Consider the following 14158-nt stretch of genomic DNA (forward strand, 5'->3'; position numbering starts at 1 on the left):
TAGTTTTGTTTCCTTCTGAAGATGAAGGCACTGCATCCATATTTCAGCTTCCTCCTAGTTCTGGAACAAGATCTCGAGAACCACTGGGTCCCCAACAGTGCAGGACAAAGCCCCATTGGCTTGGATCTGTCGCTGCTCCCCAACATTCCAATCCTGAGAACTGAAGGGGCAGGACCTCTCCTTTTCACTCAGATCTCTTCACCCTACCCTCTTCAGTTTAGCATCCCAATTTAAAAAAAACTTCTCCAACATTCAAAAAAACCCCCAAATTACGGATTAGGAACAGATCATTTAGAACACAGGAAGTAGCACCACGAGTAAGCACTCTTTCTCCTCTAGAGAAGAGCAGTACAGAATCATTCTCGCAGACAGTACAGTTGCCAAGCAATCCCTCCAGCAACGAGGATGCTTGCACCTTCTCAAGTGTGAACAGAAGAAGGTGGTTGACTGGCAAAGCAAGTTCCTTACCCAGCATCCTTCAACTGCAAGATAAAAATCTCAAGGGTGGTGAAAGCTAGCCACCAACGTACCTAAAGCCAACAAGCTGACTCCTACAGAATCAGACCCCCCCAAGCGTGTTATAAAGGAGCGAACCAACGAGCCTCTCCGGAAGACTGGACGCAGCGAGAGCTGAGTCCAGGCTGCAGCAGTGGTCGGTATGAGTATGCAGTTCCCTCCCCCTCTGCCAAAACTCCCAGATTTGTACATGAGCCACGGCTCAGACCAAAGACCAGGCCCCACCACGCTAAGTCCTTGCGAGAGCTGGCAGACACAGCACACCAGATCCACATGATCAAGGGAGCCTAGCAGAGAGACAGCGCATTACTTCTACTTACACATGGTGTATTGGAACACGCGGGAGTTCACAAGGATGTTGATGCCTGCATGAAGGAAAGTATGACAAAACAAATGTTTACGCACACAGATTCCTCTAGCTTCTCCTCAGAGACATTTTTCATACCACTCCTCAGCACAGAAGCTAGACAGATTAGCAGATTATTAACTTTTACTTCTTGGGACTGAGTTCAAATTTCCTCTAGAATTTTAGCAGCAGCACACTCACTAGCCTTAACCCCTGAGATGCCTTCCCCCCCACCCCGTACTAGTTCTGTGGTGTGGACAGAGGTAAATGCAGCTGCCGAAGCACTGCCCGTGTTTGGAACAACACATATGCTGTCAAGGAGAGTTGAGTGCATCAGCAGAGATATATGTAGGACTCCTACGGCAGCTGTGTTTGGATCCAGATGGTGTTAACTGTTTCCCACTAGCATACAACACTGAAAAAGAACTGCAGATAAATTCTTATTTCTGAATGGCTACATTCAGTCTGGAAACCTGGGACATGGGAGATAAATCACATTTGCAAGACAGATTACACTGATGGGTATTTCAGACCTCTCTCCCCTTCCTGAGCAGCTGCACTTGACCTGTACAAGTGCTGCAACCACATCTTGGGACTAGGAAGCTTTTGTGAAAACACAAATCCCACTCCACAATCACCACTGTGAGTTGCTGCCTGGGCACAGAGAGAAACTCTATCATCTCCACTAGATTCAGCAATCATAAATCCCCTAACCTCTGTGCTGAACAAGGAATACAGCCCTCCGTGACCTCACGGTCTGGATCACTACAGAGCTTCTGCCAAGAAGTCTCTTATTTTAAGGAAGCCAGGCCTTGGGTCAGAGCACAGGGAATATTTACGTGACAGAAGTCTTCCTTGGAGACTCTGAATACAAGGCTCTGGCCTTGGAGGCTCTGAATACACAGAGAGTTGGTTAGGAGGCCTTCTCTCAGCTGTTTACCAGGGACATAAGAGAAGGTCCTTTCAGAGGGCCCTGTTTTTGTAAAGAAATGCTCTTCCTATTAGCTGAACGCATGCTGTCAAGAAAACACAGCCTGTTACCTTTAAAAATAAGGAATGCTGTCCGTGGAAGGTCATCAAACCAGTGCTCGCGATTTCGTTTTGCCTGGAAGCAGAACAGCCATGATCAGAAGTAGTCAATGCTACATCCATACCAAAAACGTGCAGTGATGGAGACCCACCTTATCCCCACACCATCTGCTTCTCTTAGATCACCTTTGTTTCTTACCCACCTTCTCTTGCATCACTGGCCTCCTTTGCTCTCCCTCCCACACACACTTCCCCTCTTCTCCACCCAATAAATACTTACCTTCCATTTTAAGCCAACAACTTCATAGAAATTGTAAAAATCCTTTAGACTGCAAAACAGAAAGAAGCACCTGATCAGAGCCTTCGAGGTGATTAGATCCTTAATTGTCCTTGTCACGCATCATCAGTAGAGAGTCCCTAGAAGTTATTAACTCCTTATTAGAACCGCAGCCACAGTTGATATCACTCAACACTGACCTCTTCCCCATTGGGCCAAGGGTTCCTGACTGATGATAGCCAGAACAGGGTGCAAAGCCTGCCTTCCTTCTGTAACACTACAGCCCTCAGAGGAAACTCTGGCTCTACGGAACTCCACAATTTTACCACTGAGAGGAAAGATGTGAGGCTTAGATAGCAAACTCCAAGGGACAGAGATTGTACTACTCTTCGCGAAGAAGTCTTGGACTGTCTTAATTACTCGTACAGTCCTTTTCTAGCACCTTTGCACATTTGCTTTTCAAGGCAACAATGAAATTTGAAAAAGGACACGAAAGCAAAGAAACTCATAAAACATGAGTGCCTGTCTAGGTGCTCAGGGTCAGGCCTGTAACAGCTTTAGGTGTCTGAAAGGGAGGACGCTGAACTTTTCAGACTCTTAGTGGTGTCATTAGGTGCCTAAATTCAAAAACTCGGTCTTTTTCCCTGTGCCATTTTCAACAGTCCTCTGTGGCATTTGACTTTAAGGAGAAGCGTCGGCACCTGTTTCATGGGAGACTCACTCCACAGCCTGTCTGTGGCCAGAACAAAGGAAGAGAAGGTCTCCTGCACTAATTCCCTCTGCTTCCATGCTGGCTGGAGTTAGATGCACCCACCCACCAGAATGGTAATTCTCTGCCTCATAACACAGAGGATGACAGTCCTGAAAGCACCAGCAGAACCAGATTTTAATTAACAAAACCCTGGGGGACACAGCCAGCTGCTGGAAAAAACAAAAACTTATTAAGCTGCGAGGCTGCACTGTGTGAAGAAATGCTCCTTGCAGGCTCTAATGCTGTTCCTCAATTTCTCGCTCCTCTGTTCTGGCAGGGAAAAATGGGAAACGGAGGCTGCCTGGTGACTGCCAGCAGAGCGCTGTATCCACAAGAGGGCACGCAGGAACTCCATCACCTCCCAAGAAAAACCTCAACTCTCAGGGTAGCCACCCCTCCAAGCTCCCTGCTTCCCAGACAAATCCTTTCAATTGCATAACTCTATTCCCACATCCCAGGCAAGTTTCCTTCCATAAACCCAGCCATCCTCTCTGAAGTACAGCCTAGCTTCAGAGAGTCAGCAACTTCCCTGCTCTGGGTGCAGCAGTGAGACCATCCTACCTGACTAAAGGAGTATTGCTTTGATTCAGTGCTTTGAAAGTGAGATATCGCTCTCTGGCACACATCCGAGGCTTGTAAAACCGCAACAGCCCTTCAAAGTGCTTGAAGGAAATTCCAGACGGCCTCTAGAAACAAGGCAATGTTGTCATAAGCAGCGACATCAGGCAGAAGCACACAGAGGCTAGCGTATTTAATTCTCACTCTGGATTTGTTTTAAGCAGGATTTCTACATTATCGTAAGATGCCATTATAACTAAGCCCCAAAAGCACCCTAAGCTATTACTTTAACGTACTGAGCTTATCCCAGAGCACAGAGATCAGAAAGCTCTCCTGGCAGTCAGTCCCTCCAGCAAATGCAGAGCTGTTCCCTGTTGCCCTATCATGTGAAAATTGTCCAACCAGACACCCCAAGCGACAGAGTTCAACCACTCTTCTTGGGAAATTAGTAGACAGCCTAACAGATCCCATTACTGGCACTTTTTTGAGACAATGAGTTACTCCTCAGGAACTGTTCATACAAAGAATGTGCCCTAAACATGAACTAATCTACTAGAAATGGGTTAGTTATTTTTGGGCCTTATTTCTATTCCTGCTCCACAAGTTAAGCAAGAAATCAACCCTCTCCCTCAGTGCTCCGTCCCCAGAAAGAGTTGTTTGTAGGTGAATTACTTCTGTTTCTGCACCATTCGCTCATGCAGTATCTAGCAACTGTGCTGTATCTTCACTTGTATGACCCACCCCTCCTTTAAGTAGTGGTGCTTGAGAGGTAAGTCCTCAGGAGACCCACACTGAATCAGAGAAATCAATGATCTCATGCACTCCAGAACAAATTTATCTCATTTTACCAAGATACTTCCATAATCTCACATGGGGCTGAAATTCAGACTGCTTTGGTTTTTTCTCCAGAAACAGATATAAGCCCTGTACCTGTTTGGTGATCAGCAAGCGGTACGCATGCTGTATGGCCGTGCGCTTGTGCAGCAGCAAGGACTTAAACTTCCTCTTCTCGATGTCATTGAAAGTGTCGAACACAACAGCGAGAAGCTGCAGAGAGAAGACAGGAGAGAAAGTCATGTTTTGATCCTTATCCTCTGCAGCTACTGCTTCTTGAACAGGCAGGAACGTCAGTCTAGAGAGGCAACGAGAGGCATTGCCTGCAGGAGGAATTCACTAAGTGCTACACTGACTGAGGCAGAACGAGTCAGTGAGGGCCCGTTGGCCATAAGGGATCCCACAAAGGGATCACCAGGCACGCTGCGCACACACCAATCCGCTTTTTGAAAGAGGTCCAGACGTTTCTGGCCTCCTAACACTTGCTAGTGGTTTTAAGAGCTAAGGCTAAACCTCACTCGTGCCAACTCAAAACAGTATTTTAACAGGTTTGTTAAAATGCCCTGATCTCTTCCTGGAAAGCAGGTTTGGAGGGCTGCTCTCTGGACTCACCCTTCTGCAGGAGCTTCGGCAAACACATGTCAAAATTCACACTCTCACACTGCAGTTATCAGCACTCTTCAAGTCCTGCCATACTTAGCGATTTCACCATACCCTTCAAACTGATTTACAAAGTATTTCAGGCAAGCCCAGATAATAAAATGCCATTTTATGATAAGTAATTAAGACAGAAAAGGACAATAAATTTCATGCAACCGAGTACGTCACTCCAAGCAGGATATTAATGTGAGAGAAGCTGAAAGATACTCGTATCATTCCATTTTCCGTGATTTAGTTCAGTTCCTTGTGGTTAAACATTAAAAGAGTTCTATCTGTAGCAAAGCTGCTACTTCTAGAAGTATTCTGCCAAGGAGTCTCAGATTATTACAGAGCACTCTCGGGAATGGGAAGGCTCTGCTGGCCAATGAGCTCCAAAGTCAGGCAGAGGGAAGTGCTTCATCAGGCATCTTACCAAGTTCATGATGAAGTACAGCTCAATGGAGAGGTACACTATGAAGAAGACACAGGACCAGGGGTTCCGGGCATAAGACGGCATCATCACATCAGGGAAACTGCACCCAAAAAAGACACAAGTTTAAGCACCTAATAGCTCATGCTAGACTTCCCACTACAAAGGCAAGAGGCACAGGACACAGGCATGTGTGTAAACTCGCATCCAAAGATCTCCACGTTTCTGCAAAACATGTGGTTGCTCATGACACAGTGAGCAGCAAGAACATGGAGGCATGATGAGGAAAAAAAAATACGAAAAGCACATGCCTTGCACATCCCCAAAACCAAATGGGCAAAAGGGCATTTGTAACGTGGCTAAGGGTTGTGCTTTGACACTTAGCAACAACAGCAATACAGCCTTGGTGTAAGTGTTACGACCTAAGATTTATTCCATCCTTTGCTAATTTTCTAATCCTCAGAGCTCTCCCTGACAGCAGATCAATATTTACCCGCTGTTGTTATCCCCTTTTCCTAGCAGATAGGTGAACCGAAGCAGAGGAATAGGAAGTCCCTTCACAATAGCAAACTGTCTGCTGACAAATGAGCACAAATAGAAACTTTCCCTTCTTGGACCAAGGCCTAATAAAGCCGTTTCCCCCCTTATTGCCCTCACAGTGATGAAGTGGTCTGAGTCACTTAGAGATAACTCTGCATCTGAGGTCACAGTGTCCTAAATCAAAATGAAATACCAGTTCTTCCCATGCAGGTTGACCCAGGAAATATCTCTCTCATGCAGAGGAAAGGGGTCACATTTGGAGACAGAGCATTTCTGCAAATAAACCCTTGGCTCTGCTAGAATTCTTTGAGGACAAAGGGAAAGACTGAGCTAGAAGAGCACGAACTTACTTTGAAGTGGTCAAAAGCACAAAGAGATTCACGAGGCTGTTCTCTAAAGTATTGAAGTACTGAAAGAAAAAATGCCCATGACAAAACGTAAGCTGAATTTCGTAGTCACATTTCATTCAAAAACCAACCAACCCACCCACCCACAGGCACTTCTACAATTCCCTGATGCCTCCCCTAGGGAAAGGGCACTTCAGCACCGGTCCTTTTTAAAGGTCCCTGAAGAGTTAAATCAATTAAAAGCTCATCTACACATTTTTGTAGTAGTTACTCCCAGCAAGCTACACGCTCTGGACCAGCAGGAACTGGTGGCTGCTGGACTCTGACAGCCACAGCCTGAGGTGGCCGAGCTATCACCCAGACACCTTCCTCCCCTGGGGACAGCGGCAGGTGGCTCGTTTGATTGAATGACACCAAGAACAAGGAACAACTCTGAATGTTCCCTTCGGGACATCGTGGCTTGGAGGAAGTTCTCTGCACCGTCTTCCTTCTCAGCAGGGGGTAAACCAGGGTAAAACTGCCAGTTAGCCTCCGAGCAGCTAGCATCTGGCCTCCCAGGCCACCACACAAGAATAAACTACGTCTACACAGTCATGTTTGATCCTTAAGCATGTCAAAATGGGACTCAAGCTTCAGATGAAAGAATCAGTGATACTCACCGGATCCGAGTGGTTAGGAGAAAACAAGTAAAAACCTAGAGAAGCAGTGAAGGTAGAGGAGGAGAGAAGAAAGGAGGAAAGAATAAAAATAAAGTCTGTTTAATGGCAAGCAGCAGAGCGGTGAGTCTCTGTTCCCAAAGGGAAGGTGACACTAAGAGTAAGCCCTCTCTGACACCATGAAGAGGAGAGTGTCTGGACCGCCTTCTCCATACAGATTTGCCAATATGTGTCATTGGAGTTTCGCCGATCCTTTTGGAAAACAAACTTTGTGGGGATGGTTTGAGTATAGGACGGTAGCAGGTACACTAGACACATGCATTTGTGGGAATTTAGACTAAACTTACAAGATTGAGGAATAGCTGATGGAAACAGAACTTGGAAACCGCAAACACACACATCAGAGACTCCTCTGGAAGACGTCAAAAGGAACTTTGTCTCAAAATCAAATACCCAGCTTCTAGACTTTTTGGATCTTTCATTCTGCCTTCCAAATGATTGCAGATGAAATGGGATAAATAGAAGATCCTGGCAGGACTCTAAACCTGACCAGCTTTATATTCATCCAGGCTGTTTGTGTTGCTTTTTGGTTAAGAGCATCACTTCACCTTCCATAAATACAACTCACCCAGGATGGCAAAAATCACCATGAAGAAAAGCAGGAGGAGAAGAATGTCAATAAATGGTGGGAGGGACTGGAAGATCTGTCGCAGATTTCTGAAAAATAAGAAAACCTTAATAAACTAAAACTTGCATGTTTTCTCCTCTGGGTTAGCAGGGGGAAAAAAACCCCCACAAACAAAAACCAACAACACACCATACTTGAGGACTTTCTTCCCACTCCCTCCAAGGATTAAAAGTACAAAGCTAGGTAAATTAAGATTGTTTCCAAGCTACCTATCTGTCCTTTGCAGTCAGCTCTCAGGTACTGCAAACAATACTGATGTCATCCTGTTAACGTTCCTTCTCCAGACTAAAGACTAGCTCTGTGTTCCACTGCGCAGCTTACAGGCAAACCTAGGAGCCAGCTACAATACAGCCACGTTCCCGCGTTGTGCTCTCTGAGGTAGTTTACACAGCTGAGGACAGTACACAGAGCACTGTGTACCACAGAGCCCATCAAAAGCCACCACCTATGAAATTTCCCCACATAGGCAAGGCACTAGGTACACTTAAGTCACAATTACAAAAGATCTCATTGGTCATTTCAGATCTCAGAAAGACGCTTATTTTCCTGAGATGCCTGCCAGATCAGAGTGCTTTTCCTCCACCCAGTCCCAGGCATGACAGCAGAAAATCCAGCCAGCTGACCACTCACCTTCTGACAGCACCACAATAACGGCAGTCCACCAAGAAGATACAGCGCAGAGCTCTCGTTATCCGGACGTGCGAGGTTTGGCGCACCAACACCACAATGGCCTCTATGAACTGTACAAACAGCACGCAAGTCTGCAAAAAAGGGGGTTAATGAGAGGCACAGCTGCAGTCTCCTTTTGGGAAAGGCAAAGCTCTCTCCATTTATTTGGACACTTTAAGGATGGGAGGTGTCTCCAAGAGCTTAGAGATCTCACATGAATCATCTGGCAGCTGGGACACGTGGCTAAGTCATCTCTGCTATAGTACAGGCCAATATTTAATCTGGTTCTTTGGTTCCCAAAGATGCTGAAGGAGAAACACTGACAATCAAACAGACAACTTACCTTTACCATAGTCCTTTTGTGCCTGATAAAGGTTTGGAAGCCCAGCCACCTCATCTTCATCGAGAGTTCAAAGACTACCACAATTAACGCAAACAGCTCCAGGGTTGCATGGACCTGTTACAATACAGCAAAGCTTAAACCAGTGCTTCTGGCTACAAACAGCAGCACATCAGAGGCCACACTTCTGCCCTTCCTTTTTCAAGAAGCGCATGGGTTTGACAATAGCCTGAGCACAGCTTTGTGACATGCAGAAAAACCCAAGGCCACTCTTAGAGCTAGCACAGCACTCTGTTTTTTGAAGTTTCTATATTTATTGCTTTGTGCTTTTATTAAAGCCCATAGAATTTTCCTCTATTCCGTACCAGTATTTCCCGGAAATCCATGTCCCTTTCGGACTTGAGTAACACATCAAAAAAATGGATTGATACATTTGAAATAAAATGGCAAGACATCAGCAATGCAAAAAAAAATGTTCTAAAAAAGTTTGGGACTGCAATTTTTTTTTAGTGAAATGCAGGAAGAGAAGCTGCTGGACAGAGAGCATTTACAGAGAGAAGGGTTTTCTCTTTAAATAGATTTTCTGAACAACCACAGACAGGGTCCTGATCAAGCTCTGGAACAGAAGGCAGCTTCTGGCAGTGCTGAAGGACCCCTTCTCCATCTGAAGATGCAAAATGCACCACATAGACAATGACAGGGTTTTCTTACAGCCTCAGCTTTAGCCACAACTCAAAACTCAAATTTTGTTACACAGCTCCGATTCATTTTGAGCAACACTTTGACCCCAAGGTTGTCACGACTGTTCTACACCCCGGCATGGTCCTGGGGTGCCATTAACAGCTCCAAAAGCAGATTTAGATTCTCCCACCAGCAACAGCCGCTCCTAGCACTGCACGTGACAGTGGTACCTCATGAAATGGTTGCAGACTGACAGCAGTACACACCAGTTTGTGTATCCCTTCTCTCAACTTGCATTTTGTGAAGGTTAGACATGAAACTTCAAGTCACTCACACACACAGACATTAAGAAGAGTTCTTAAAACACTGGGAGGAGAGGACAGGAGAAGGTTTAGCAACCTCTCCCAAGCTGAGATCTGTTTGTGTTCTAGGAACCCATGGTAGTGCTGGGGTAACCCTGACAATGACTTTAAAACCACTCCGTCAAAGCACACAGTTTCTCGAGTTATCTGAAGAAAAAGCAAAAACCACACACTTCTCAAACAATTACAAAATCTAAGAACTGCACAAATTGATAATATGAAATAAGTGTCACCCTCATTGTGGTATGTGCACATGAGATGAAAAAAAGATGGTTTGCTGGCTGGTGTATCTGCTGTCAACCAGAACAAGCCAGGTGGATTTTTTCTTACTACTGCTACCTTCTTCCTCTATGTTTAGCCGCCGCCTTCCTCTTACCCACCCCTGCAAAACAGGCCGATTTCTTCACTTTGTCCCAAAGTACTTACAAAGATGCCAAGACGGAGCATAGGAACAGCTGGTGCCTCGCAGAGAGACAGCAACAGGAGAAGCAGTGCTGTGCTCAGCTCCATTAGGTAGAAAACGTGATTGTGTGCAAAGAGGTAGGCAGCAAGTGCTTTGGCATTTTTGGGGTGAGTGAAGAACTTATCGTTATTTTCTCCTTCCTAAGGCAGCAGGAATAAAGAAGAGAACAGCATTAGTGACTCTTGGTGCTATAACAGAGCTTTCCACATGAAGAATGCAGACTTTTATAAGGATTAGATACAATTCCCAACAGACTATTCCCACTTTACAGCCTGACATTGATCTGTTTATTGAGGAATGAACTCTACACACACGGGACATCCCCTTCTGTTCATAAGCATATTTCAGTAATGAAACTCATTAATATCCACAACAAACTCCTGCTTCAGAAACCCTTGAGCTTTATCAAAATGAGGAAGAGCGCTGAAAGAGTTTATAAAGGCAGGCAAAGAAACTTTAGTCAACATCCCAACATAAACACAGCACTTCATTTACTTCCAACCACTTCCACATGTTTACAGACTTATTTGATTAAACTTCTCCAGGACAGAACATGAAAACACACCGATAAGCTCCAGGGCACCTGGCTGACAGTTGCTCCTCCTTATCTTGGCCTTGCAAAATGTCCAGGAGAAAACACTGGAGCGCACGCAGTGTTTTCTGCTTCAGGAATGTGGGAAGACAGACTCTATGAAAAATTAACAAGTCTCTATGCTGATTTGTCATTCCCTCTTAACTAGAAAGCTTAATTAACATTAAAAGGTCAGATACTCCATCTTAACAGTTTGCCTACAACTGATTTTTAAACAGCTACATCATTACTGTTTTTACCTCTAGGACAAAACTTAGTTTGGGGAGAATTTAGAGTTTTTTCATGCAGAACCACCCAACAGCTTCTTCTCTTTCTTGAGTGAATGGTTTAAGCAAGGGAGCCTTTGCCACTCACAGGAAACCCGCTGCCTCTTGGAAACTGTCATAAGAGATCATTTTTTCCCAGCTGGGACACACAGATGCACAAAAAGTCATTGAGTTTTAATTATTTTTTTTTTTTTAAAGTTAACATCTTTCCAGGTAAACAATTACTGTAAGGACAGTAAGTTATTACTATCAAAGCAGAATAACTGTAATTGCAAATGGATAACAAGGTCAGAAAACAGAATCTCCTTTAACAAGTGAAGCATTCTCGAGACTAATTCAGAAGAGGGTTTCAAATGTTTCTCATTTACTCATCTCACAGGCAAGCTCACGTTCTGTTTAAGAACAAACAAACACTGCCGGGTCAGTAGCCAGATTGCGAGCAGGACAAAACCCAGCAGCAAGCTCCATAAAACACAAGCCCCCCTACTCAAAGAGAGCGTAGCTTAGATCAGCAGGGCATTCTTATTCACGCCTGACAAAACACACTTGCAGAATGAAAAATAGTCTAAACTCTGCCTCTTGGTAGCAAAGCAATTCAAAATGTAGCTGGACAGTAAAGTCCTCTTATTCAGCTAAGACACTCTTGCCTGCAGCTACTGGTTCAAATAAACAATCTGCATGCTCTTTAAGTTATGCCTACTTCATTTCAAGGACACCGTCATTACGACCATTGGTCAAAGCAGCAGCAAGAATAATCTGCATCTGAAGGGCCAAGCCTGCTGCGTACATTACCGTCAGACACCGCAGCAACTCAATGACCCTTTGCAGAGCATCTCCAATAATCATGAGTTTAAACAAAAGCCCGGGAGGGGCTGGAGCTACCATTATATTGTCAGTGCTGCTCTAGCATACGACTAAGCCGAAGAATTGCTGAGGTCCAAGCCGACCCGGTTTTAAAACATCAGAGACGTGATACTTCTTAGTCCTGTGGGGTAGGAGCAGGGAGGAGCAAATGGATTCAAATCACCTTGCGGTGGTTTAAGCAAAAAACCTGATGGGGTCCAAAGCACCTCAAACTGCAATGCAGAGCCTTTGAAAGGGAACGAAGAGGAGGAAGGAAGGACAGTAAGGGAACCAGCAACAATTTCAGACTGGCCAGCTCTGGGAGAAGCTCAGTTTTGGTAGCTAATTCATCACACCAGACTGTACAGCAATCTTAAAAATATTATACCTTTGTTGATTTAACAGTGGTGTTTCCTGTAACTGGAGCATGACTGGGGTTTGTTTGCTGTTTTTTCTTTTTAAATAGGATAAATTTCACTCCTGGGCTGATCCTAATCTCAGCGTGCTTTCTTCCTCTAGAAACCAAGACCTCTACCTTCTCTCATGTCTCACATGACCTGCAGGGCCTGACTGATGCTAAATGAACATCCCAGGGCCTCCCACCAGATCTGTGGCCAAGGCTGGATTAGGACCTGCACTCCCAGAACACAAGATGTCTCCAGGAGAGCACTGACCATTCACCCTGGAGCAACTGAAGAGATAAAATGACAATCTACGACAAGTTATGCAAATCTCCATGGCAAGGTGGCAGAACTGAACACGTGTTGGATCCCTTACCTACTACAGTCCCTGACACTGGGAGGGATGAGAGAGGATGGGCAGCTCATTCAGTTGCTCCCAAATGATTTGCCAGAGCCCATCCGAAGCTGCTTCCAGCATCTCCCCACTCTTTGAGCAGATTCCTTTGCAAAGGACCAATTTTTTTAACATCAAAATGGAAGGTCTTTGTTTCTTATAATCAAGAACTACCATAGTTTCAGAAGTCCATTTTTCACCCAATACCACAAACAGTAGGGCTCACCTGGAGGTAGATTGCTGCCTCTTGGTAGTTCATTTCCCAGTTGTGCCGGGCAGAGCTTTGCTGTGCGCAGCAGTCCCCCGCAGCAGGGCTGGATGCATCATTAACAACATCATAGGTACCTCCATCTGCATCAGTACAATAAGAGAAAAATTGATATGCAATTAAGCGAGCTGAGATTGATCAGGAAGCACGCAAACAAGCCAGGCACTGGGACCAGAAAAAAGCATCAAGGGGTGGCAGAGTACCCGGGAAACTGGCAGCTTGTACACAGACAAATTGACTCTTCCCATGTAGGAGCTTTTAAGAGACACGCTCAAATTCAGCACTTCAACACGGGAACGCTCCCAGAAGATCATCAAAAGAGATAGCATCCTATTTAATACAATAAGCAGGTCTCCCAGCTCAGGAGATCTGTGCTGTCATGTTCGTAGCATACTATCAGCAGTCATAAACTATAAACAGGCAGCTAACAGCTAGAAGTCTCCGAGGATGTCCAACCCACAAAATGCAAGCAGGCTTGCTAAAGGAACACTGCCTTTTCACATTTAATGGTAGGAAGAATGGAGTACAGGACTACCACAGGAGAGAAAACAGTGTGAGTATAGAAGCTGTATAATACACTAATAGCAGCAGTCAATATTTTCAGTAGAAAGCCTCATTTTTCAGAGCTCTACAGAGTCATTAAACAATACATTTGTGCAACACTCTTTTTTGGTGCAGGTAAGTACCAACACTCTTCTGATGAAAACAAACAGCAAGATTAATTTTCTGTTCGTATCCCATAGATTGATTCTGAACCTTCTAAGAGTGTGTCTGTCTCATCAGTAAAGCACTATAAAACAATGACCATTTGTACCAGATTTCATAACTGAAAATTTCATTAAGAAAATACAATTCTATTGCAAAAAGCAACTCCCAAGCATAGCTACACATACACAGTGCCCTTCCCATCAGAGCGCTACGCAGGGCACATATACAAACTCCAGAATACTCGCCATTTTTTGCATTCTACAGCCTCAGTGCTATTAAGACACGTGAAAAACATGCATGAAGACAATTATTGTTCAAAAAGGGAGTGTCACTGGTTTTTTCGTCTGGGACTGGGATTTTTATTTTGCACCTTTGATGAAGAATACTGAGCAGAGACCCCACAGAAGTGAGACCTTCTTAAGGCCACGCATGAAACCAGCGGTGGAGCTGGCCACGCACTCCACTCTCCCGAGTTTCAGCCATTACCCAAACCACATGGTTGTTCTTGCTCTCAGTGGAGACTCCCCTCCGCCAGTGCCTCATGTTCCCGAAGAGGGTCC

General features: G+C 45.0%; 1 protein-coding gene across 5 annotated transcripts in view; it reads right to left on the reverse strand.

Moving 5' to 3' along the window:
* Positions 1-14158, reverse strand: part of TPCN1 (two pore segment channel 1) — a 48525-nt gene that overhangs the window by 14445 nt on the left and 19922 nt on the right. For 4 of the 5 annotated variants that reach the window (XM_054844022.1, XM_054844024.1, XM_054844027.1 and 1 more), the window contains 13 exons: positions 12849-12973; positions 10090-10266; positions 8624-8737; positions 8242-8372; positions 7552-7640; positions 6927-6961; positions 6271-6329; positions 5384-5483; positions 4408-4524; positions 3481-3605; positions 2172-2220; positions 1904-1967; positions 837-881 (listed from right to left, as the gene is read on the reverse strand). In XM_054844022.1, coding sequence (XP_054699997.1) covers positions 837-881; positions 1904-1967; positions 2172-2220; positions 3481-3605; positions 4408-4524; positions 5384-5483; positions 6271-6329; positions 6927-6961; positions 7552-7640; positions 8242-8372; positions 8624-8737; positions 10090-10266; positions 12849-12973 — 1230 coding nt within the window. The remainder of the gene's footprint in view (positions 1-836; positions 882-1903; positions 1968-2171; positions 2221-3480; positions 3606-4407; positions 4525-5383; positions 5484-6270; positions 6330-6926; positions 6962-7551; positions 7641-8241; positions 8373-8623; positions 8738-10089; positions 10267-12848; positions 12974-14158) is intronic. The other variant, XM_054844026.1, reaches the window with a different exon arrangement.

The sequence above is a fragment of the Grus americana genome, chromosome 16 (genome assembly GCF_028858705.1).
Source record: "Grus americana isolate bGruAme1 chromosome 16, bGruAme1.mat, whole genome shotgun sequence".
In the NCBI taxonomy this organism is placed as follows: Eukaryota; Metazoa; Chordata; class Aves; order Gruiformes; family Gruidae; genus Grus; species Grus americana.